The 25,951-nt window shown below is 33.5% G+C and overlaps 2 protein-coding genes and 2 long non-coding RNA genes across 5 annotated transcripts; 2 read left to right on the top strand and 2 right to left on the bottom strand.

The window, feature by feature from the left end:
• Window positions 1-109: 109 nt before the first annotated feature.
• Window positions 110-10,484, bottom strand: LOC106615083 (protein bric-a-brac 2). Of its 2 annotated transcripts, XM_036376959.2 has the most exons (4): window positions 10,157-10,484; window positions 9,936-10,096; window positions 8,259-8,945; window positions 110-3,237 (listed from the first exon to the last, which is right to left on the bottom strand). In XM_036376959.2, the coding sequence occupies exon 4, from the start codon at window positions 2,955-2,957 to the stop codon at window positions 1,386-1,388; it is 1,572 nt and encodes a 523-aa protein (XP_036232852.1). In that variant the 5' UTR covers window positions 2,958-3,237; window positions 8,259-8,945; window positions 9,936-10,096; window positions 10,157-10,484; the 3' UTR covers window positions 110-1,385. The 2 variants fall into 2 exon arrangements, with proteins under 2 accessions (XP_036232852.1, XP_036232853.1); XM_036376960.2 differs by lacking the exons at window positions 8,259-8,945; window positions 9,936-10,096; window positions 10,157-10,484 and adding an exon at window positions 4,226-4,349.
• LOC118683666 (uncharacterized) lies at window positions 6,660-8,264 on the top strand. Its single transcript, XR_004979492.2, has 3 exons — window positions 6,660-6,761; window positions 6,845-7,111; window positions 7,180-8,264. It is a non-coding gene; the product is annotated as an uncharacterized lncRNA (long non-coding RNA).
• Window positions 9,320-23,955, top strand: Chc (clathrin heavy chain). Its single transcript, XM_070109679.1, has 8 exons — window positions 9,320-9,480; window positions 10,723-11,288; window positions 17,510-17,717; window positions 17,775-18,110; window positions 18,211-22,179; window positions 22,327-22,493; window positions 22,695-22,781; window positions 22,849-23,955. The coding sequence occupies exons 2-8, from the start codon at window positions 11,247-11,249 to the stop codon at window positions 23,068-23,070; spliced, it is 5,031 nt and encodes a 1,676-aa protein (XP_069965780.1). The 5' UTR covers window positions 9,320-9,480; window positions 10,723-11,246; the 3' UTR covers window positions 23,071-23,955.
• Window positions 15,386-16,362, bottom strand: LOC138857316 (uncharacterized). Its single transcript, XR_011396408.1, has 2 exons — window positions 15,934-16,362; window positions 15,386-15,821 (listed from the first exon to the last, which is right to left on the bottom strand). It is a non-coding gene; the product is annotated as an uncharacterized lncRNA (long non-coding RNA).
• Window positions 23,956-25,951: the final 1,996 nt, after the last annotated feature.

Genomic DNA, 25,951 nt, shown 5'->3' with positions numbered 1-25,951 from the left:
ATTTTCGATTAAACTTAATTGATTCGTTTAATTTTTTTTCAATGTAATTTTTTGCATGTTTTTTATGTTAGTGCTTACTCTACCACTCATTGTGTTCTTTGTATAGAGATTATCGCGCAGACATTTTTTTACTTTTATTTTATATATAAATATAATGTTATACACATTTGTATTTGTAAATATAAGTTTACATACTTAATATAGGAAACCCATGGAACTGAAGCATATGATAGCTAACCGTTATGAAGCGTACATGTGCTAGTGGAAGCTAATGGATTTGCACAAATAATTTTTTGTAAATTAAAAAAAGAAAATCGAAAATCAGTAATAAATAAAAAAAAAATATATAAAAAAAAAGTTAGTTATTATAAAATATTTATTATTTTAAAATTTTCCTATTTGTTTTTTTATTTATTTATAAATGAGTTATTGCAGAAATTTGTATTAAAAGTAAAAAAAAAGTTTTTTTTAGCACTAACACACTGAACGCTTCGTCAACAGTAATTTAGTTGAAGCTTAAAACTATTAACTTAATACTATAGTCAACTAGCTTTAAGTAGTACTAAATTAAAAATGCAAACGTTTTACTTTTGTGCATTAAAATTATGAACTTACTACTAAATATAAATATTTACAGCACGAAAGCATATTCACAATGACTGAATGTGAAAAAAACCACAACTAAAAAATTAATTGTTTTGAAGCATAGTTTTTTTGTAACAAATGCATACTTGGCATTTTGTTTGAAATGGAAAATGTTCGTGTATTAAAAATTAATTGAATATTGTAAATATTACAAAATTAAAAATCGAATTTGCACACAAGCGCAATGTTTTGTCGTTTGTCAAAAGTTTCACGTAAAATATGATACAGCTGCTTTTAACACATTTTAAAATATATAAAAACCTTAAATATAAATGCGATGTGCATAAAAATAAAACCTTTTGCGCGCAGCACAACAAATACGAACATTTAAACTGCGTATGACAATTTGACGTTTAGAAAAATATATATGTAAATTGCATATAGCTGCCGCTACTTATGAATGTAGCAAACTAAAATAATACTTTGTACATCGTAACTTGCTTATGTGTGCACACACAAGAATGATTTACGTAAAATTGAACTTTAAGAATAATAAAATTTTAAAAATAATTCAATATTAATGTATACCATATAATTACTTAAGTAAATTGGCGTTTGCGGTATATTTTCTTATACATACATCAATAGCTTAAGAGTATTTTTACTGTGTTTTTTCACCGTACGACGCTTAAGTGTACGTGTAGTTGTAGTTGTATAATCTCACTCGTAACCGTTGAGAGCTTTTGAACGCTTACTGCTAAACTTTACAAGTTTAACATGTCTTCGTTGCTGTGTTTGAATTAGATGTGTGCCTTGCCGCCAACACCGGCACCGCTCACCAACTGATGCGCCGGAAAGCCACTCGGACTTTCGGCACGCTTCATTTGCGATAACGCTTGTGCCATAGTTGCTGCCGCCGTGGCTGTCATCAAGCCACCACTAGCGGCGCTCACGCTATTCACCGCTGATGAGGCGCCACGTCCGCGCTTACGACGTGGCAATATACCCTTGCGCGCCATGAAGAAGCGTATTGTTGATACTGGTATGTTGAACATGTTGCTGACCGTTTGGAAGGTTTGTCCTTTTGAAACGCACTTTGCTGCTTGTGCCAGTGATGCCTCGGAGCGGCGTACACGTTTCAGCGAACCGGCTATTTCACCGGTATTAGCAGCGCCGCTATTCGCTTGCGCCGCCAGCATGCTGAGTAATGATGCATTGGCTGAGCTGTCGTGTTCAGTGTCTGCGCTAGCGCAATAGCTACTATCCTCATCATGCGCGGCCACGTAGTTATGATCATCTTCTATGGTGGAGTCCAGATGTGCGCCAGCAGCGGCGGCCGCTTGTGTCGTTTTCATATTATTGGCAGCCACTTTTTGCTGCATTCTATATTTATTCTGATCTTCATAGGCCTGATTGGAATTGGAATCATCGCCCGAATCGTCATCCTCGCTGTTGGCATTCGAATTTGTCGTTGCGCTAGCGGCGGCCATGGCTGCGGCGGCGTTGGCCACATGTGCCAATGTTGCTTGCGGCACGCGTTGTTGTTGCTGTTGTTGTTGTTGTGCCAATAGCTGTTGCTGATGTACGAGCTGTTGCTGGTGTTGTAGGTGATTTTGCTGCAAGGCGTTATGCGCGATAGTGCCGTTACTTTGCTGTTGATGTTGTAGCAATTGCTGTTGCTGCAACTGTTCCATTTGTTGTTCATGTTCCATATCCTGTTGAATGGGCTCCTTCTTAATCATAAATGTCTGTTGTTGCTGATACTTTTGTTGTTGCTGCTGCTGTTGCTGTTGCAGCTCTTGCGCCATCATAGCCGCTGCCATGCCGCCACCCGCATGCAACTGTTGCAATGCACTTGCCGCTGTCGCTGTTGTTGTTGTCGTCGAATTGGTAGCGGTATCCGTGTCCGTCTCAATGCCATCCGCATGTTGTTGTTGCGTTGCGGCAACAGCAGCCGCAGCCGCTTTATTCGTAAGCGCTTTCAATTGATTCAAATTCAATGCGGCATCAGAGCCATAGAGACCGCGTATGCGCAACTGTTCGGCACAGCGCAGTAGTTGCGGTAAACCGGCTTGTGTGACATTCACCTCACCTTTGTACATAAAGTCGACTAGCGCCTGGATCTCCCACAACTTGATTTCACTGGGCAATATGATGACTGGATGTTTGCAAGGATTTTCAGCCAAAATGCTATCAAAATACGATGAACATGCCGCCAAAACAAGGCGATGACAATGCACTTGATGCCCCTCACAGGCCAAGGTCACGTCAACGAAACGCTGACCGGCTAAAAGTTGAGGAAATGCGGCGCCGATACTACCCAAATGGCTGTTCCAGCGCACACAAAACTCCTGACGCTGAGACGCGTTCATTGTGGCGTTGCCGTTGGTAGGTAAACCGGGCGTTCAGATTCAGGTACAGGCTTTCGTTAGCTCGAGGTAAAATAATGCTGTTGCCGTGAGAAATTGACGTTTTCACTTAAAACTCGTCGTATATGTATATATATTCGTCCTAGCACTTTTCAATTAGAACTGTCGTGTTTTTTGATTGTAGGGAAGTCTAAACTCTTTACGGAGTCTTAGGGAAGCGCTAATAGTTCTAAGCGACGACAGAGAGTTACCCCTTCATAGTTTATTTGAAGGAGCCGCAATACTAAAAAGAGAAAACATAAACGATATTTATAACAGAACTACTAATATATTTATTGTTATAATTAAATACACGGTATTTGGAGTTTTATTAAAATTTACTAACAACTGCATAACAGGTAATTCACAACTGCCGGGTAGACTCTAATAGCGTTGTATCATAGCTACTTATATACGATTGAGAATTGCATTAAAACTAGCGTTTAATACACTTTTAGTAGTACTGTCAGATTCCTGCTATGGAAAAATTGCAGAAATTTTGACATCACCACACCACTGCAGATACGAGATATTCTTAATCGGAATGCTCAAGTCCACAGTTCTTCCAAGCAGCTGTGTCACTCATTTCTTATGGGTATCTGGATTTTATAAGCGCAATATTTTACTTATAATTCCCGTTCATCAATTAAAATCATTAACATGCACTTTTAGTTAATAAATAAAAAAATATTTTATATACCAAAAGTATGTGAAGATTTAGTTGTTTTTTTTTACCAAATATTCGCCTTTCGAAATTTGTGTTCTTATGCTGCTATCCGCTTCTATTTTTATTAGAAATTTAATTACTTGAGTTCAAATAAAAATAACCTCATACAGTTCATTTAGCAGATATATGTACATATGTTTTATTATTAAATTTTATGTATTTTGCTGCATAATATATTTAAATAGTAAATTATTTATGTTATAATTATTATCTATTTATTTATATTATTTTTGATTTATTATAATGCAAATTTTAGTAATTTTTTTTTTTTCATTTCATTATGAGCGTTTTTCTACAACCGCCAAATGTTGCTTTAACTTTACTTACTATACACACATACACATATGTACATTAAATCAAACCAAGGACAAAGAAGCAACCAAAATTAGTGTAACTGAAAATTCACTATATTTAACTATAAATACTTAGGTTAGTAGACCATAACCAAATTTGTGAATTAAATATTTAATAGATATATTTTTGTTAAAAACAATACAACACACACCGTTTTGAAAGAAAATTTCTTATTTTTCACATTCTTAAGACATAAATTTTCTGCAGCAAATTTATCTGTGCGCGAGTAGCGAATTCCTTTTTTGCATTTAACAGAAAAGGCCAAATGACAAAGAAATACTGAAATCGAAAAAGTAATAAAATAAAAGTAGCAGCAGCAACAAACAACTACATACAAGCAGAAGTTTAACCAGAGAATGTAAAGCAGAATGGCAACAGCAATTATAACAACAATAACAACTACAATTACTAAAGTGTAGCGCAAAATTTCGAACACTGTACTTTAGCATTTCTCAACAGCAAAAAGCGGAAACAACAAAAATAAAATAATATTTTAAGGAAAAATAAAAAGGAGAGCAGGCAGACAAACCGCCACCGCCTGCCTGTTAACCAGCTACCAAGCATAGAACAGGCGCGGCACACATGTGGCAACATAACCGAGACATTGCTGACAAGCTGAGAGACACCAAGGAACATTAACAAATACAATTTTATAAAAAAAAAAATAAGACAAGAAACAATATTGTGTACATGCAGCAGGATCGAGTAAAACAAATTGAAAAGCAAGCCGTATAATAGCGTGGTGAGAGCGCGCGCATATGTATTATGTTTAATATTCCAAGGAGGAGAGCGCGTAGAATGGCAAAATGTTTAATGGTGGTTAAACAACATTGCATGCGTAGAGAAGACATAAATAAAACTACAATATGGCGTACAAGGAAAAATAATAATTTTATACAAAGTAGCGGGCAAGCAAGCTACTTAAAAATATATACAATAAATATGTATCTGGTAGCTGTGCATATGCATTTTGTGCAGCAGAGGTCAGCGTCACAAAAAACGAAAGAGATAGCAAGTAAATTTGCTTGAGAAAAAATTTAAATAATTTTTTTTGTATCATATCTTGCGCTCGTGAAAGGCAATGAGAGAGAAGTTATAAAAAAAAACAAGAACAATATATAAAGACTTGCAACAACCACAAAAGGGAGACGCTAAAATCCGCAGTGGCGGCAGCAACTATAAAAACAATAATGATGTATTTTTGCGTATGTAGTTATATACTATGGCATATAAGTATTTATGCGTATGCGAAGCAAGCTACAGAAATCAATAACAATTTTTAAATAGTGAAATAAAAAACTGTAAATTATTAAACCTCCATATTGTTATTACAACAGAACACTGCTGAAAAACAGTCCTTGTCAGGGATATATACATATATATTTGCCTAATTAATCGGACCGTCTTGTGTACCTTATTGTTGTAGTTGTTGTATCGATTAACCAAAATCGTATCTAATTGTGAGCTGGTAGAAAGTTATTAACACTAGAACTACGAAGGTTTACCATATTCCTATTTCAAATAGGCCTCTCTCTCTCTGAAAATTAGAAGCGTAAGAACAAAATAATCTATAATATTATTTTATACACAAATTTAATAAAAATCATGACATTATCGTAAAACATTAAAAAGGAATAAATAGGAAATTATATAAATAAATGATGCAACCGGTAATTTTGACCGGTTCGTAGTTCTAGTGTTAAGTTCATACATATATTATTAACATTAACCTCTGCGAAAAATCTAACCTCAAATTTTAAATACATGAACGTTTTTTGGAAAGATGGTAAAAAGCTAGTAGAGCAGAACACAAATTCTTCAATATGTACAAAGATAACTAGATTCATTATCCGCCCACCCCTTACGTTTTAATTTGGCAACATCGCTGTTAACTAAAATAACAGCTTTCCAAATAAACATACATACATATATACAAAAAATGTTGGCGCAAAATTTACAATATTAAAGTTACCGCGAGATATTTTTATATGTATGTGAAAATTTACGTGCACACATATAAATGTTAACAAAACCAGAATTTTAAATACACACGTACATATATACATACAGCTATACATATACGAACATACATTTAGGCTAAGAGCAAGAAAGGATGAGGTATCTAGTGGATGAAATGTACCGAAACAGGAAACAAAAATAAAAGCAATAAGAAATGGATTTTCAACAAAAATAAACAAATACGATAACTCAGAGAGCGCAAAACCAAAAGACAGCACTGAGCACAAGAAAGAGAGAATTTATAAATAAACAAAACGTTTGATTGCCACTACGTTAATAAGGTGAGACTAATGATGGTAAAATTTAAGATAGTTTTTTATATAATGGTAGTGGTGTACAAAATTTAGAGTAAAATGTAGCAACATTTATTTTTTAGGTTCAGTTGGTAAAGTATTATTAAATATTTTGTATATAAATTTTTCATTTTTTTAGTAGGTATTTAATTTAAAATAAAAATAATTTTATAAGCTTAATAATCCATATAAAAATTACAAGATTAAACTATGGTTGTAAGTTTTATTTTTATATCAGAAACCTTACACATTTTTATTCGAGCACATTGTATTCAACCCTAATGCACGACGCCAAACTTGGTAACCTTGTCAAGGATTTAAACAAAATTTTGCGATGAGCGCGCTACATATAGAAAAATAGAGGGATGAACATAAGTACAAATCAAAAAAAACATATTTTAAAATATGCAATGTACTAATATCAGGCCTACAAATGCGGCTTATTATTATTTTTACAGAAACAAAAACGCCAATAAGTGAATTGTGCGTGACAAGCTATTTACAAACTTCGCAGTATAAAATCAAAGAACACATTACATAAAATAATGACAAAAGGACGGCGAGATGTGCAGGAAAGCGATGTATACATAGTGCAACATTAACTTTTGCTGTGTCATGCAGAGGGGAAGGAAACTTTGTTAAATACCAATGTGAAGACGATGGAGAAGAAATATGTTGCAAAAAAAAACAGCGACGAATGGATAAGTGAATAAATTAATGTATATGTACGTACATATTTTCGTATATATAGATATGTACATATTTATATGTGTATGCAATTTTTTTTTTGTAGGGAAGCCTGTACGTACACAACTTGAATAACGCTTGCTGGGGAGCCAGTGCTTCTTAACTTTACCAAATCATGTCACATTGCTAGCAAAATGCAGCAGCGAAAGAATCAGACGTTTCTAAAATTAGCAATAATATAGGAGGGTGGGTTTTGATTTTTTTTACAATAGGCACCAACTTTTCTGAGTGTATAAGTGGAATTAACATAGAATTGACACATCTTTCATTGATATAGCTAATCAAACATAACTTCCTCCATACGATTATTTGTCACAATCTGCATGATCCATATTAAAAATCACCAAGTGTGACTCGTCAATCGCAGCATTATATTGTAAACTTGCTTTTTTCCTTTTTTTGTTTTTGATTTTTATACAAAAAAAATTATCACTCAATTTATGCCAAAACATTGCACTTTAGCGCAGGCACGCTTCGCATATGAAAAGTATATAATAAAACTAGTAACAGTAATAACCACCAATAAGGTAGGGGACAGGAAAAAATTAAAAACAAGCTGTGCATAATAAAAATATAACAACAGCACAAGACAACGCCATTAAAGAGGAGTTTATATGGAAAAAACATAAAAACTAAATACAACGAATACAGCGAAAACTAGCAAAGGAACAAATTCACCGTACATGCTGCACATGGAGATCAAAAACAATCAAACGAAAGAGTCGTAGCCAAGTACAAGGCACGGCAGGAGGCGTCTATATATGCATGCAGACATATATATTTACATATATGTATAGGTATATAATTGCAAGTAAATCTGTGTGCAGCAAGTTAAACTAGCGAAGCACAAAATTTAAGCAATAATCGCAAGGTAGAATAATTCTGTTAAAACTTTTAAAATGAAATACAACAAAGAGTTGATGTTTATGTTTGCAGAAATTATAAATTCATATAAATTATAAGAAAATATAACTATAGTTATACACAATTATATAGCTTCTCAAAAATAGATACATATACCATAGAAATGCGTATGAACTATTTTTGGTGTAACTATGCAAAAGCTAGAGGCTATCACATTATGTTAAAAACTATTTTCACTTATTTCATATTTTTAAAACTCACCTTAATTCATCGATAAAAGAACGCGGCTTTTTATTACCATTATTATGTGCACATAAAAACTCATGCGAATACATACACAGTTATTCAATGGACACTAAACTTAAGTAAAATTAAATTTAGTACTTTCACTGTAGCTATGCTATATACTTCATTTACTAATTTATTGATTTTTCACATTCACTAAGACGATGCGACGCTCTTCACTTTGGCACACACTAAATACATTTAAATTTTTATTCACGAATTTTTTGCGTCCCTCCGCCACTGTACACTTTATTTGCTCTTTTTTTGCACAATTACAATTGTTTACATGCCTTGTTTGTTGGCTATTGTGACTCCGTGAGACTTGAGTTTGTCCGCACGCGCGGGTTCACTTGCTTACACAGGGTGGTATTTAATGGGCTAACTTTATTAAAGGCTCTATAGATTTAAATAAGCAGCTATGATGAAAATGCTTGATTGAACATTTTTATAGATTCTCTTCGTTCACGTCACGTTATTAACGTTGTAAAACAATTTTTGTTCTATAGTATCGAAAAAAAAAATTTTATTCGAGACGTATTCAATATTTATAAATCATTCAGTTTTACAGCCAAAGTCACTGCGCTTAAAATTTACAGCCCTGTCGATTATTTAAAAGCAGCCAACTTTTCTATGCATAAAATCCTACACTGCGAAAACCTGTACCTAAAAATATAAAAAATAGCATAAATAATTAATATGGAAATAATATATATGAACAAAAATGAATTGTGCAGCATTTTTTAGTCTATTCTGATTTTGGGAAATTTACCAATATTAAATTTATTTTCTAAAAATATAAAGCTTACGCTTGTTTTATGATTTCAATATCTTATCTGGAATATTTAAAATTATAAAACAAAGTTTTGTAACTTATAATTAACTTGTTCATTATTCGCTTTATAATTTTTATATAGTTTTATTTATTAAAGGGCCATCTAAAATTCCTCTTTTTTTATTGCAATCGAAAATCGAACAGTTCTTGTTGTGAATTCACCATGGAACGAATGCAATCGTATTTGCTTAAGTGATTTTGACATCAGTTGAGGAGTTTCATTTGTCAGAAGGAATTTTTCTTGTCATTTTCGCTTTTCGGTGGTGGAGAAATCAATATGGTTAAACTCGTTTTAAGTGCAATTTAAGTGGATTTTAAATGCGAATTTAACCAAATAATTAATAAAGAAAGCTTCAACGATAAATGGTAATTGTGTGGCATATGAAATATACCGAAAAATAAGTTTCTGTGCAAAGAAAGATGAATTTGTTGTAACATTATAAAGTGACCGAAAAGGAAAAGTGGAAATTTTTCAAGTTGGCTAGAGAAAGGGTAGACGACGTAAACGACGAAGAAACATGGTAGAAACAGAGATACTGTAGATAACTACAATGAAAAATGACTATCATTCGGAAAAGTTAAATACATAGCTTGTCATCTCATTCTAACTAATATGTTAAGGTATTGGATATCATGTTGTAGCTACGTTTGTTGCGCTTGTTGGCGGTGGGCGGTTGTTGACTAGCAATGAAGCATTACTTATTGCCGTATTCATGCATACATATTTTTTGTTTATGTGGCATACGTGGATTTTACAAAGCATTCTAGGTGTTTTAAACGAATTCTGTAGTTAACTAAAGGCGTTGATTAATTGTAATTACCTGCGTTGTTGTTGTTTTTGTGCGTTCGTACGTATGTCACACATTTGCTTTCTGTAAAATGCAGCATCACTTCATACATTTAATTCGTTTGTACTAAATAGCTGTGGTGAATTTTACAGCCTAGTTGTTTTTTTCTCAATTTCCTTCATACGTTTTGCATACTGAAAAACATGTCTTTCTTTAATTTGGCATATGGAAAATTAGAAGCAAACATGTAGTACCCTTCAAAACGCGTATTATTTCGAAAATTTCCGATTAGGTCATTCTTACCAAAGTATTTAACTTTGAATTCACCACAATTTATTATTTTTTATTTCTTTTCAATTCGCCGTTTTCGCTGTCAGTGGTGCACTTTCTTTTGCTTAATTTTTCATTGCTGTCAAATGAAAAAAAACCAACGATATCGGTGAGCAGTAAACGAGTTCCAGTGCAAAGTTAAAACCAATGCCGCTAAATTTTGTATAATTTTTTCACATTACCAGTTATTATATTTTGAATGATAAAATATTGCGAATGTAATCAAAATTTTAATGTAATATAGTAAGTTTATGATTTTTAAAAGTAAAAATTGGTGTATGTAGAACGCATCACTTTTTTTTTGTGCATTTGCTCATTGACATTTACTTTCTTTGTGAGGCGGTGACGTTCCAAAGTGAATCGGAGTAATTTTTCTATCTACCCACTTTCCGTGCGGTCACGTAGTTTTTTTTTTATAGAGCATTACACTTTATATACCTTGTGAAGATCTATTGAATTTATAATAACATAATTTTCTTTAAAATTTCAGTGTTTTTGTGGACAAAGCAAAGCAAAAGTGAACAGGTCAAAAGTCTTGTAATATACGGATGTGTGTTTTGTAACACCGAGAAGTGAATCTGAACATTGAAGTCAATTTTAAAAAGTAAAGTTTTTACGCAAAGCAGTGCAATTATTGAATTGCAGTGATTTCATTAGCTTGGCATTACATATTAGAATGCCATTCATTTAATCTTTAATTTTTTTTCATGTTATCTCTTTTCGCTGTAATTTTAAATGCAGAAGGTTCACTGAGAAGAGATTAATAATTAAATAAAGTGAATAAGTGCTAAATAAACGCTGGCAAAACGAAAAACAACTAATAGCAAAAGCACGCAATCGATCGAACGAAAAAAAAAGAATTTGAAGAAATTAAAATTAATTTAAATAGTGCGAAAGGTGTCAACTATAAGATAACACAGTGCGATCCTGAAGCACTAAATCATAACCGCAATCATAATTGCAGCAACGTTGCAGTTAAAGATAAGGAGTGTGTCAATATTGTAGCTGCATAAAATGACGCAAGTTTTGCCTATACGCTTCCAGGAGCATTTACAGGTGAGTGTTAGAATCATAGCATTGAAGATTTTGAAACATTTTTTGTAGGTTATTTAAAATTTTCGGACAGCATATTTGGTATAAAAATATGTTTGAGTGTTTTATCGGATAATAACCATTAAAAATTATGGTAAATGTATAGTTTAGGTCCCCCAACTAAGGAACCAAAATTATCATCTAATTCTTCAGTGTTACTAAAAAAAAACTCCCACTTTTCCGCTGTTCTCTTCAGCGCCCACAAGAAAAATTCAGTTTCATTATCGGCCTCCTGTGCTATAAAAAGCTCCAGAGATTATTCTTATATATACATACATATATGTATTGTACGTTTTCATTGAGTTGTGATAAGAAGACTGTTTTTTCATGTTTGCCTTATACACCCACATAAATCCTACATCAAATCACCGCTACATTTCCAACAATTGCTTGGTACATATGTATGTATATAAACATGGGTATATAAAGCAGAAAAATAATATAAATTTAAACTAGTTATCTTACTTGCACGGTTTTTTGATCAAAAATGAAACTGAAATTGAAACGCATTGTAGTTTACAATATATGTATAAAAAAATTGTATTACCGAGTGTATCGGTGACTGGTGCAACCGGCCGCCGGTTCGCTCATTATTTGTGTGTTCACTTGCGGCATTCCGGCACATTGCTGCGCTCAGTATAGCCGCTACTGTCATTCAATATATTTATGCGCCGTATACGTCTATGTATTTGTGTATGTGCCAGCATGTTTTAGTGTTCAAACAGCGAAAAATGTGACTCATCACTTGGCGTTTGGGGGTTAACGCAAATATAGGTTTCTTGCCTAAATGCTTGATTTATTTTGTTACTTACTGGTTTTACAACTTTTTCTTTTTATTTTTTCGGCTGTGTATTAAAATAGATGCATTATCTAAAAAATGAAATGGAATTCATAGTTCAGGTTCAAATTGTCAGATCAAATCATACGTTTCTAGGAATTACTTTTTTGAAATATTTTGTATTATACATTTTGCAGCATTAAATATTTCACTCAACGTCATTTGCTAATATTTTCTTTCATTCTTCATTATCTAATCACTAATTTTATGTTTTCTACATAATTGTTTTCTGCCTTCGTCAATAGTCGGTATGCGTTTGTCCAATGTAGCACTGACACCAATTCATCTCACGCTGTTGGCTATTCATTTCAGTTACATCAATAGTTCTTCTTTAACTATTACATACTTCTTACTGTGTTTCTTTTGAATTTTCGTTTTGGCTTCAGCTTCTGAACCGGTTCGTTGCCTTTATTTAAGTACAACGCGCTGGTTGAGTGAGCTTACTCATACTTTTGCGTCTTTTCCACTTTCTTATGATATTTGTGATTTATTAAAATTTATTTTCAACTTGTCTAGTATTGTAGTGAAAAAATATACAAATTTACAATTACTCCATTGAGTCTACCTGGCGGTGATTTAGCTTATTCACAGGCACTGTAATATGAGTATGTGCATTTGTATGTATTGTATTCAGGTATGCGTACTGTGACTCAAGCTTAATTTTTGTTAACCCATTGGTGCCAGAGAAACCTTTTTTGGCATAACAATGATTTTCGTTAGTTGCGGTTAAGGTTTCTTCATATTCTCTTCATTAATTCATAATTAGATTATTAACTGTGGGCCACAACTGAACACAATTGGTATATACTGTTATATGTTTGTATATGTTTATGTACCACTGTCAACAAATTTTATTTGTTACGTGCTTCTTTATGCACTATGCTGATTTCGTATACCCGAGTTCATTAATCCCATTTCAGAGCGTTGGTCACGTTTCCCGCGAAGTAAAACTCATGAAATTTTAATATTTGTCTTTTTAATAAAAAAATATTTATACCCTTAACAGGGTATATTAAATTTGCCACGAATTTTGTAGCACCAATAAGTAAACGTCGGAGACCCTTAAAGTATAAGTAAGTATATGTACATACATACATATGTATATAAATGAACGGAGTGACGAATCATGTCCGTCTGTCGGTATGTACGCGAACTAGTCCCTCAGTTTTTGAGGTATCGTTCTGAAATTCCTTAAGAAGCTGCTCAGTTGTCGGAACCACTGAAATCGGACCACTATAGCGTGTAGCTACCATACGTATGTATGTATGTATTTATGTAAAAAATTCCACATGCAATCACATTAATACTTGACCCACTGCTACTCAGTGGCATTACCGTACATATGTTTATACATATGTACATTCATATTATAGTAACAGAACTAAACTATAACGAAAATGCATTTTATGCCGTTATCCTCATTATAACTAATGTACTCGTATGTATGTATGCATGTATAGCTTTATTTGTACACATCTACACATCTACAATGTGTGTTCATTCGTCTGCTTCACCGCACAATAACAATAGTCAACTTTTACTGCTCCACAATTATTTACATTATTACCAATCACTTGTTGTTTTTGTTAACTCCCCTTATAGGCTCATACATAAATGCATGTGTTGATCTTACTTTATTCAACAGGCGAGTTTTCTAATGCTATGTGCTTCCATATGCTCTAAAGTATAAGCGAAAATTTGGAAAAAAGTGGAGTGTATTAGCAGATTACATGATACAAAAAGCAAAATCTTTCATATACATACATACATACATATATATTATTATTTAATATACTCTGAAATAAAATTTATTATTTCACCTAATATCTAATTCCTCTTATAATGATTGAATAATTTCATAAAAAAATTGCAATTTAATTATTTTCAAAAATAGTATTTTTTTTAATAAGATATACTTATGTACATATGCATATATATAAAGCCACAAACATTCACCTAACACCGTTTGCTCAGTTGGGCCCATGGAATTTGCAATCTTTAGTCAAATGAGTTCAAGCACACAAAAACGTATCCGTTTTTAACATATTCAACGTTCACACTAAGCTTCTTAGTAGATTCTAATAATTAGCGTGTAAATATTGAATACATATTTGCGAATCTAGCGTGTGATAGGTAAACCAAACAAGAGCTAATGTTCTGTTTTATGGATCATTTTTTTTTTAAATCCTAGAAGTTTGTAAATTTCAATTATAAGAAGTTTAAAAAAAAGTACGTGTGGCACTCGGGGACTGCTGCGGTAAAGCTTTTTTTTATCAACTTATGCAATTATAATATTTGATATTAATTCAAGTTACACATTTTGAGCGTGGTGGTCGATAAGAAAACAATTTTTTGATATTTGAATAAATGAGAGGTTGTGTAGTAGGTTATTCAGGAATTTTTATAATTGAAACTATAGGTTTATGGCAACTGAAATAAGAAACATAAGTTTGAGATTTGATATTCTCTAAATATCTGGAAAATATCGCGTCAATAGTGGTCCCATATTTTTGGATATTGATTCTTGTGGATAATTATTCATTTTCAGCTCTGATATTTTATCAGCGTAGTTGATGTTGAAATCGCCAGCCAAGATAAGTAGAAATTTATTAGCATTGATAATTCTATTGAAATACCTTATAACAAATGTATTTTTCAAGTCACACATGAAACTGTTCCAAAAGATGGGGTAGCTATTTACCAAAATAATAATAATGTTAGTAATATTATGACTCTGAATATTGAAGAATTTATTTTTTTTTATATAAATTTTATTATTTTATTTGCCATTAAAAAAAGTGTATCTTAAATAGTATTATTTTTGAATCACGCTCTCTTCAATTGATTTGTTCCGCTTGAGATATGCGCAAATACGCCTAAAAGTTTGCAAACATTTTGCGCATACTTTGTGATCGTGTTAGGTTTTCTTACGTTACGGAATTTCTTGCAACTAACATAAACTGACATTTCTGGACGCCTAAAATTATGCCTTAATTGTATGCTATAATTACTGATGTATAATATAATATATGTAAAATGTGAATTTTCGAATAACATTTGTGAAAACGGTGACAATAATAACGCTTTAGCGCCTAAAAGTATGCTTTATTTTTTATATAAGTTTTAATAGTTCGTTTATATAATGAAATGTGTAAGTGTAGGAAAAAGAGGTTAACTGAAAACTCGTATATATTGTATTGCATAAATAATCAACTCCTGAATGTATACTTCAAAATTAAACGATATTCCATACTTCAAGATTATTATTGTAACGGCATACTTATACGTACAAATGTATGTAGTGTATTATAGCCACAATGGCGTTAAATTGGGTTATTTTGGTTTTTTTTATCGCATTCTGCTTTGCAATCGTTTCGAAATCAAACAAAGAAATGCGCAGCAGCATTTCCGATGAAGAAATCAACAATTACGTCTCGATGTTTAGAATCGCTTGCAATATTTTTGAGAGCTGCTCTCTCTTTCTTTCTGTGTTCTGTGTGTGTGAGAATTTGCAGATGCGCCATCGCATCTTATCGCCGTCAACTGACGGAAGTTTTTCCCTTTCAAAAACATAGAATTGAAAACATTTTTCATCTAATCGTGATCACTCATCCGTCGGCCGGCTTCGCGGTCTTTATTTAGCTGATGCCATTGAATTTCTATTGAGAAAATAGCAAATTGCATATTTTAAAAATATACTGAGTGTTTTTTTGGTTGCTCTTGCTGTTTTTTACTAATAGTTTATTGCACTTCAAAATAAATCGTACTCACATTGCGTTTCGTGCGCCACTCAAGTGCTGCAGTATGTGTGTACGCCTTTCGCTTATCACTGATTATGCTCTAGTCACAAAGAGTTCAAAAAGCTTGTTAATTTTTCTTATGACTTTGACGCAGTTAGGCTCATAATGCATTTTGTATTTATTCTATAATATATTTTATATTTGCTCATGTGATTTGTCTCTAAATCTACTATGTACTTGTTGTTTCTGTTTTTGTTGTTTGCATTGTAAAATTTGGCCGCAATTTTCTTTAGGCACATGCCGACTTGCGGGCGCTATTGGAGCTAGAAGGGCTTGTATTGGGTGTAAACAAATGTTAACCTTGAACTCGACAGAATTTTTTTTCAGAAAAAAATTAATAAAAATAGAAAATGTTGGCGCTAAATGAAAATGATGACGCGGTTTTACTTCCTTTTATCTATTTTGTTTTTTTTTTTGGATTTTATTCCTTTGTTTTTAAATTTTTTATTATTATATATATTTTCATTTTTATTACTATTATCATTTTGTTTTTATAATTTTTTTAAATTGCTTTTTTTATAATTAAAAAATTTTTTTTTATAATTTTTTATTTTTTTTTATAATTTGTTTATTTATTATTATTTTTTTAATAAGCATGCGTTTTTATTTTCTTTTGGCTATTTTACTTTATTTATTTGTTTTGGCATTTATGTACATTTTTTTTTGGTATTTTATATATTTTGTTTTTATTCCTTTGTTTGTAAATTTTTTATTATTATATATATTTTAATTTATATTGTTTTTATTACTATTATCATTTTGTTTTTTTAAATTTTTTATTTGTTTTTATAATTTGTTTATTTATTATTATTGTTTTTAATAAGCGTGCGTTTTTTGTTTTTATTCCTTCGTTTTTAAGTTTTTTATTATTATTATTATATTTTTTTTTATTATTGTTATTATTACTATTATTTTTTTGTTTTTATTTTTTTTTTGTACAATTTTTTAAATTTTTTATTATTTTTATTATTTATTTTTTTTTTTTGATAATTTATAATGGTTTATTATTTTTATTTTTAAATTTTTTTTTAAATAATTTTTTTAATTTTTATTTTATTTATTATTATTTTTTTTTTTAAATTTTTTATAATTTTTTTTTTATATAATTTTAATAATTTTTTTTTATAAATTTTTTATAATTTTTTTTTAATATATTTTTTATAATTTTTTTATTCATTATTGTGTTGTTATAATTTTTTTATTTTATAATTTTTAATTATTCTTTTTTTATAATTTTGTGTTATATTTTTTTTTTTAATGTTTTGTTATATTTTTTTTTTAATGTTTTGTTATATTTTTTTTTTAATTTTTTGTTGTTTTTTTATTTTTAATGTTTAATTTTTATTTATTTTTCATACATATTTTTTTTTTTAATTTATTTTTTTTATACGATTTTTTATTATTTTACTCTTACATAATGAAGCGTGCGTTGTCCGTTTTTATTATCTTTTGGCTATTTTACAAATTTTGACATTTATGTACTTTTACCAAAATACATATGTATTCACTTAATAATATCCTTTAAATTTTAATTTATTTCCTTACAGCTCACAAATGTCGGCATCAATATCAATTCGATTTCGTTCAGCACTCTCACCATGGAGTCGGACAAATTCATTTGCGTGCGTGAAAAGGTCAATGACACCGCACAAGTGGTCATTATCGACATGAACGATGTCAGCAACCCGACCCGGCGTCCAATCTCCGCCGACTCGGCCATCATGAATCCAGCCAGCAAAGTTATTGCGCTCAAAGGTAAGGATCACATTTTTTTTTAAATATAAACACGATTATATGTATTTGTAATTGCAGCTCAAAAGACGTTGCAAATCTTCAATATCGAAATGAAATCGAAAATGAAGGCGCACACCATGACCGAGGATGTTGTCTTCTGGAAGTGGATTTCTTTGAACACGCTGGCCTTGGTCACCGAAACCTCTGTCTATCATTGGTCCATGGAAGGCGATTCCACACCGCAAAAAATGTTTGATCGCCATTCATCGTTGAATGGCTGTCAAATTATCAACTATCGTTGCAATCCAACGCAACAATGGTTGTTGTTGGTGGGCATATCGGCATTGCCAAATCGTGTGGCCGGTGCTATGCAGTTGTACTCGGTGGAGCGCAAGGTCTCACAGGCCATCGAAGGTGAGTGCCGATTATTGTAAATATTGTCTACAATTTATAAAAATTAATTAAATATTTTTCTTTTTTTTTTGCACTTAATTTTACGTGCTATGTCACGCAGGTCACGCTGCCTCTTTTGCCAGCTTCAAGTTGGAGGGCAACAAGGAGGCATCGACACTGTTTTGCTTCGCTGTGCGTACCGCAAGCGGTGGTAAATTGCATATTATCGAAGTAGGTGCACCACCGGCTGGCAATCAGCCTTTCCCCAAGAAGTCGGTGGATGTGTTCTTCCCACCGGAGGCGCAAAGCGATTTCCCTGTCGCCATGCAAGTTTCAGCCAAATATGATACCATTTATTTGATCACCAAATATGGCTATATCCATCTATATGACATGGAAACGGCCACGTGCATCTACATGAATCGTATCTCGGCCGATACGATCTTTGTGACGGCACCGCACGAGGCCAGTGGCGGCATTATCGGTGTTAATCGCAAGGGGCAAGTACTCTCTGTGACCGTCGATGAGGAGCAAATCATACCGTACATCAATACGGTATTGCAGAATCCCGATTTGGCTTTACGCATGGCCGTGCGCAATAATCTCTCCGGCGCTGAGGATCTCTTTGTGCGTAAATTCAATAAACTTTTTACAGCAGGTCAATACGCCGAAGCGGCTAAGGTGGCGGCGCTCGCACCAAAGGGTATCTTGCGTACACCGCAAACAATACAACGCTTTCAGCAGGTGCAGTCGCCTGCTGGCTCTACGACACCACCACTCTTACAATACTTTGGCATACTACTTGATCAGGGCAAACTGAACAAGTACGAGTCGCTGGAGTTGTGCCGCCCAGTCTTGGTGCAGGGCAAGAAACAGTTATGTGAAAAGTGGTTGAAGGAGGAGAAACTCGAGTGCAGCGAGGAGTTGGGTGATTTGGTGAAGACATCCGATTTGACATTAGCGCTATCAATTTACTTGCGCGCCAATGTGCCCAATAAGGTTATACAGTGTTTCGCCGAGACAGGACAATTCCAAAAGATCGTATTATACGCTAAAAAGGTCAACTATACGCCCGATTATATATTCCTTTTGCGTTCGGTGATGCGCACCAATCCGGAACAGGGCGCCGGTTTCGCTTCGATGTTGGTGGCCGAAGAGGAGGAACCATTAGCCGATATCAATCAGATTGTCGATATATTTATGGAGCATTCAATGGTGCAGCAATGTACTGCCTTCCTGCTGGACGCACTCAAGCATAATCGCCCGAATGAGGGTGCTTTGCAGACGCGTTTATTGGAAATGAATTTGGTATCGGCGCCACAAGTAGCTGATGCTATACTCGGCAATGCTATGTTTACGCATTACGATCGTGCGCACATCGCACAACTATGCGAGAAGGCCGGCTTGTTGCAACGCGCATTGGAACACTACACCGACTTGTATGACATCAAGCGCGCTGTGGTGCATACGCATCTGCTGAATGCCGATTGGCTGGTGGGCTACTTTGGCACGCTATCCGTGGAGGACTCGCTGGAGTGCTTGAAAGCCATGTTGACGGCGAATATACGCCAAAACTTGCAGATCTGCGTGCAAATCGCTACCAAATATCACGAGCAATTGACCACAAAAGCGTTGATTGATCTCTTCGAGAGTTTCAAATCTTACGAGGGACTCTTCTACTTCCTCGGCTCGATCGTTAACTACTCGCAGGATCCCGAGGTGCATTTCAAGTATATACAGGCGGCTTGCAAAACCAATCAAATCAAGGAAGTGGAACGCATTTGTCGGGAATCAAACTGTTATAATGCGGAACGCGTTAAGAATTTCCTAAAGGAGGCCAAACTGACCGATCAGTTGCCGCTTATTATTGTTTGTGATCGTTTCGACTTCGTGCACGATCTAGTACTCTACCTGTACCGCAACAATCTACAGAAATATATTGAAATTTACGTGCAAAAAGTGAATCCATCACGTTTGCCTGTTGTCGTTGGTGGTCTCTTGGACGTTGATTGCTCTGAGGATATTATCAAAAATTTGATACTTGTCGTAAAGGGCCAGTTCTCGACCGATGAGCTAGTGGCTGAAGTGGAGAAGCGTAATCGTTTGAAATTACTATTGCCGTGGTTGGAGTCGCGCGTGCATGACGGTTGTGTTGAGCCCGCTACGCACAATGCATTGGCTAAGATCTATATCGATTCGAATAATAATCCGGAACGTTTCCTCAAGGAGAACCAATACTACGATAGTCGCGTGGTCGGACGTTATTGCGAGAAACGCGATCCCCATTTAGCATGCGTAGCCTACGAACGTGGTCAATGTGATCGCGAGCTGATCGCTGTTTGCAATGAGAATTCGCTGTTCAAGAGCGAAGCGCGTTATTTGGTGCGTCGTCGCGACCCCGCCCTCTGGGTGGAAGTGTTGTCCGAATCAAATCCCTACAAGCGCCAATTGATTGATCAGGTCGTGCAGACAGCGTTGTCTGAAACACAGGACCCAGATGATATCTCTGTGACGGTGAAGGCCTTCATGACCGCTGATCTACCCAATGAGTTAATTGAATTGCTCGAAAAAATTATTCTTGACTCGTCTGTGTTCTCCGACCATCGCAATTTGCAAAATTTGCTGATCTTGACCGCTATCAAGGCCGATCGCACACGCGTCATGGACTATATCAATCGTTTGGACAACTACGATGCGCCCGATATTGCGAATATCGCTATTTCGAATCAATTGTACGAAGAGGCATTCGCCATCTTCAAGAAATTCGATGTGAATACCTCAGCTATACAGGTGCTTATCGAGCAGGTGAATAATTTGGAGCGCGCTAATGAGTTCGCCGAGCGCTGCAACGAGCCGGCCGTTTGGTCACAGCTCGCCAAAGCACAATTGCAACAAGGACTCGTTAAGGAGGCCATTGACTCGTACATCAAAGCCGACGATCCAAGCGCGTACATGGATGTGGTGGATGTCGCCTCGAAGGCCGACTCCTGGGACGATCTGGTGCGTTATCTACAGATGGCACGCAAGAAGGCGCGCGAGTCGTATATTGAAAGCGAACTGATCTATGCCTATGCGCGTACCGGACGTCTCGCTGATTTGGAGGAATTCATTTCGGGTCCGAATCATGCCGATATACAGAAGATCGGCGATCGTTGCTTTAACGATGGCATGTACGATGCGGCCAAATTGTTGTACAACAACGTGAGCAATTTTGCACGTCTCGCCATAACATTGGTCTATTTGAAGGAGTTCCAGGGCGCCGTAGACTCGGCACGTAAAGCTAATTCGACACGCACCTGGAAGGAGGTGTGCTTCGCTTGTGTCGATGCCGAGGAATTCCGTCTAGCGCAAATGTGCGGTCTGCACATCGTCGTGCACGCCGATGAATTGGAAGATTTAATCAATTACTATCAAGATCGTGGCTACTTTGAGGAGCTCATTGCGTTGTTGGAGTCCGCTTTGGGACTGGAACGCGCACATATGGGCATGTTCACTGAACTGGCTATACTCTATTCGAAATTTAAGCCGTCTAAGATGCGTGAGCATCTCGAGCTGTTCTGGTCGCGTGTCAACATACCAAAAGTGTTGCGCGCAGCCGAATCGGCACACCTTTGGTCCGAACTGGTATTCCTCTACGACAAGTATGAAGAGTACGATAATGCAGTGCTTGCCATGATGGCACATCCGACGGAGGCTTGGCGTGAGGGTCACTTCAAGGACATCATTACTAAAGTGGCCAACATCGAACTCTACTACAAAGCTATACAATTCTATTTGGATTACAAACCATTGTTATTGAACGATATGCTATTGGTGTTGGCACCACGTATGGATCATACACGTGCCGTTAGCTTCTTCTCGAAGACCGGTCATTTGCAATTGGTGAAACCATATTTACGTTCAGTACAATCGCTCAACAATAAGGCGATTAACGAGGCGCTCAACGGGCTACTCATCGACGAGGAGGACTATCAGGGTCTACGTAATTCCATTGATGGTTTTGATAACTTCGACACAATCGCATTGGCACAAAAACTGGAGAAGCACGAATTGACCGAATTTAGACGCATTGCTGCCTATCTGTACAAAGGTAAGTGAGGAAGTAGAAAACTGGCTAAAAATAAGTTGCTTGGTTTAAGGGAAAATGCGAAACGTTGTGGTTTTCTATCATTACAGACCTAGAAACACTGTACAAATATTATGAATTGTATAAACTTTCACTTTAATACTTTTTTAGGCAACAACCGCTGGAAGCAGAGCGTCGAATTGTGCAAAAAGGACAAACTTTACAAGGATGCAATGGAGTATGCGGCTGAGTCGGGCAAGCAGGAGATCGCAGAAGAGCTACTGGGTTGGTTCCTGGAGCGCAATGCCCATGACTGTTTTGCTGCCTGTCTATTCCAAGTGAGTGTGTAGTGGTCGAAAGACAGTATATAGAATAGAACGAGAGAATTTGAAAAAGTTAAAATAAGTGGCAAAAAACCATTTAAAACAGTAATGAAAGCACAATTAGTAGTAGTAAAGATATATTTTAAAACAATTTGTCATTAAAAATAATTTTTTTTGTAAATTTTTAAAAATTTTTTTTTTTTTAATTTTTTTTAGTGTTACGATTTGCTGCGGCCTGATGTTATACTGGAGTTGGCATGGAAACACAATATCATGGACTTCGCCATGCCCTATTTGATACAAGTAAGATTTTTCTAAATTACTGTTGTTTTTTTTTAACAAAATCTTAATTTGTATATGCTTGTTACAGGTAATACGCGAATACACCACCAAAGTGGATAAACTGGAACAAAACGAAGCGCAACGCGAAAAGGAGGACGAAACCGTCGAACACAAGAATATCATCACAATGGAACCACAACTGATGATAACCGCTGGACCGGCTATGGGCATACCACCACAATATGCGCAAAATTATGCGGCGGCGCCTGGCTATGCGCCAAACATGGCTTATCCCGGCTATGGAATGTAGGCAACAACTACAAATACAACACCACCACAACAACCACTACTACTACTACATTATTAAAAAGTGAAAATGAAACGAAATTCAACAAAAACAAAAAACTAGCAAAAAAATCTAGAACACAATCCGTAACGTTGCAAATATTTGAAACATACAAACACACACTCAAACACAAGTAAAATTGCAAATCGAAAACGAAAATTGAAACGCGAAATCAAAATTTCCCATGTAAATGTAGTTGTAGTTAGAGCGTATAAACGCTATAGCAGGGAAATACAAGCGAAAACACTGCATTACATACACATATATATATATATATATAAATACATATATACATACAAAGCGAAACAAAACAAAACAAAAACAAAGAGCGTTAGGCGTGTGTGTGTTCGGCATAGATTTTGCATATATTAAACTATATACAATTATACATAAATGTATTACAAGTATATATATAATAATTATTATTTACACATATACATTACCATTATTACGATTACCAATTAAAATTATAATTACAAGTTGTTTGTTTAATTAATTATTTCGTGCTTTGTTGTCTCTTCTTTGCATATATATAATTCAAATATTGTGTTTTTTTTTTGTATTTGTATTTGATGTATTTGAACTTATTTCATTACTGTACTGTTATAACTCCTCAATTGCTTGACTTGTCATGTTTCGATGCTGAAAACATAAAAAAAAAAATAATGATCTAAAAAGAAAATCCGTATTACAAAGCACGTGTAGTGTTGAACAAATGATGAAGAGAACCAACAAGAACACCAACAAATAACGTAAATGAAATGAAAAATTTATGCTAATTTTTTTGTCTTGATTATAAGTAAAAATAAAAACTTTTTAGTTAATAAATATCTATTAATAAAAAAACAAGAGGAACATTTTTATTTATACGAGGAAGTATATAAAAGTTAAATATAGACCACAAAATATGTCTTAAAAAGTAAAAACTTTTTGCGTCAATATATTTTCGAAAATTTATTACAACTATTTTCGAAAATTAATTACAACTGTTTTCGAAAATATAGCTTTAAGAAAATAGCTAAGCAGCGTTGCAAATTTTTTCGTTTAGATTTTTTTTATTAAAAAATATTGTAAACAAGTAAATTCAGATAAGATTAAAATTTGAAAATTTCGTAGTATTTTCGAAGTAGTAAACAATAACTTTTTTAAATTTTTAATTATAAGTTTGGGTTTAAATTTTTTTTATCCGGCAGTTTGTGTTTAAAGTTTTTTTCAAACGGTACTTGGTATTAACAATTTCTTTGTTTATTCGGTATTTGGGATTAGAAATTTAAACATTTTTTTAATTAAGGTTAACGGGATTACAAAATCGAACAAAAATTTCATTACAAATGTTAATTCAATTATTTTTTTAATGTATTATTTGTAACGCTGTATAGAAAGTATCACGGAGTAATTAACAAGTTTGATCAATAAACTTCAAAAAAATTAAAAATATTTAAATAAAAAAAAAAAATATTAATTTTATTAAAAAATATTATTTTAATTATTTAATGATTTTCTGAGAAAATCTGCAAATATATTGAGTTGAAAAAATGAATATTACATTCCTTTGAACAGTTTTGAAATTCAAATTATGCTTCTATATTTTTTAAAAACATTTTTTTTTTATTTCAATAATTAAACAACTATCACGCTTTTTCAGTATTACTTAAAAAAATATCGCTACTAAAAGTTTGAGTCATTTGAGAAAAAAGATTAATAAACATTTTTCAATTTCTTTACTCTCTTTTTTACAGTTACAAATAAGGTAAACGTCAAATCAAACTACACCAACAACCATTCAGTTATATAGCTTGGTTCCTCATTGTCATGTACAACTGTCTGCCCACTCAAACACGCTCTATAACATATGGTCGCACACTAGAAAACCGTTAAGCGATTATTGGAATTGCATAGGGAAATTAACAGTTATAATTAGAGATTTTTGTTTGGGAAATATGTTTTTAGAGCGTTTTGTACTAAACAAATAGCATTGGAGGAATATAATTTTTGTAAACTTACTTTAAAAAATAAAAAAAATTTAAATTTTTATAAAAAACAGTTTTTTGAAAAAAAAAAATTTTTTTTGAAGAAACAGTTTATTTAAAAAAATTCTTTTTTGAAGAAACAGTTTTTTGGAAAAAAAAATTTTTTTTTGAAGAAACAGCTTTAAGTTACTGATAAAATAATAATGAAATGCCTAATACAGCATAGAATATTGAATGAAAGTTGCATAAAAATGCGAAATGTACATTTCTTGAGGTTTTAATTAAAAAATATAGTATTACAATTCGTATTTTTTTAAACTCCATATTTTGAATTTTTAAAACATATTTTCATTGTACATCGAATTTAAGGCATATGAAGAAGTTGAAAATACGTTTTTATGTGAATATATGTATGTATAATACAAAAAAATATTTTATTAAAAGTTTTACTTTTAAAATTAATTTTTTTCGAAATAATTTCTGTTAGCCTAGAAAGCCAGTAAAAATATCGTATTCACAAATTTTATGTAAAGTGAGGTCTAAAATAATTGTTGTTTTTTTGGAGTTAGTTCCAAAAAAAATTTAAAATTTTCAAAAACACTACAGTACAGAGGAAGGAGAAGCACTTTGAAGGAGAAAATGTAGACACTATGACAGCGCAAGAAAATTTAATTTACAAAAAAATTAAATATACATATTTATGTTTTCGGTGAAATAAAATTTTGAAAATGCAATGCAATATCCAAATAAAAATGCTTTTGTTCGCCTGACCATTGTAAAAACACATAAACAGAGGTAGCGTATTTTAGTAAAGTCATTCATAATGCTAACAACTACAAACAATCACAAAAATAATAGAAAAACTCATTAGAAAT

This window comes from Bactrocera oleae, chromosome 5, assembly GCF_042242935.1.
Source record: "Bactrocera oleae isolate idBacOlea1 chromosome 5, idBacOlea1, whole genome shotgun sequence".
NCBI lineage: Eukaryota > Metazoa > Arthropoda > Insecta > Diptera > Tephritidae > Bactrocera > Bactrocera oleae.
The sequence above is the reverse complement of the archived record's forward strand: the minus strand, read 5'-3'. Positions and strand labels throughout refer to the sequence as shown.

Bases quoted from the DNA above. Each gene is read 5' to 3' on its own strand.
- LOC106615083 (XM_036376959.2), bottom strand. From the start codon at position 2,957: ATGAACGCGTCTCAGCGTCAGGAGTTTTGTGTGCGCTGGAACAGCCAT.
- Chc (XM_070109679.1), top strand. From the start codon at position 11,247: ATGACGCAAGTTTTGCCTATACGCTTCCAGGAGCATTTACAG. The intron at 18,111-18,210 runs GTGAGTGCCGAT...TATGTCACGCAG, and splicing joins GGTCTCACAGGCCATCGAAG to GTCACGCTGCCTCTTTTGCC. The intron at 22,782-22,848 runs GTAAGATTTTTC...TGCTTGTTACAG, and splicing joins CCATGCCCTATTTGATACAA to GTAATACGCGAATACACCAC.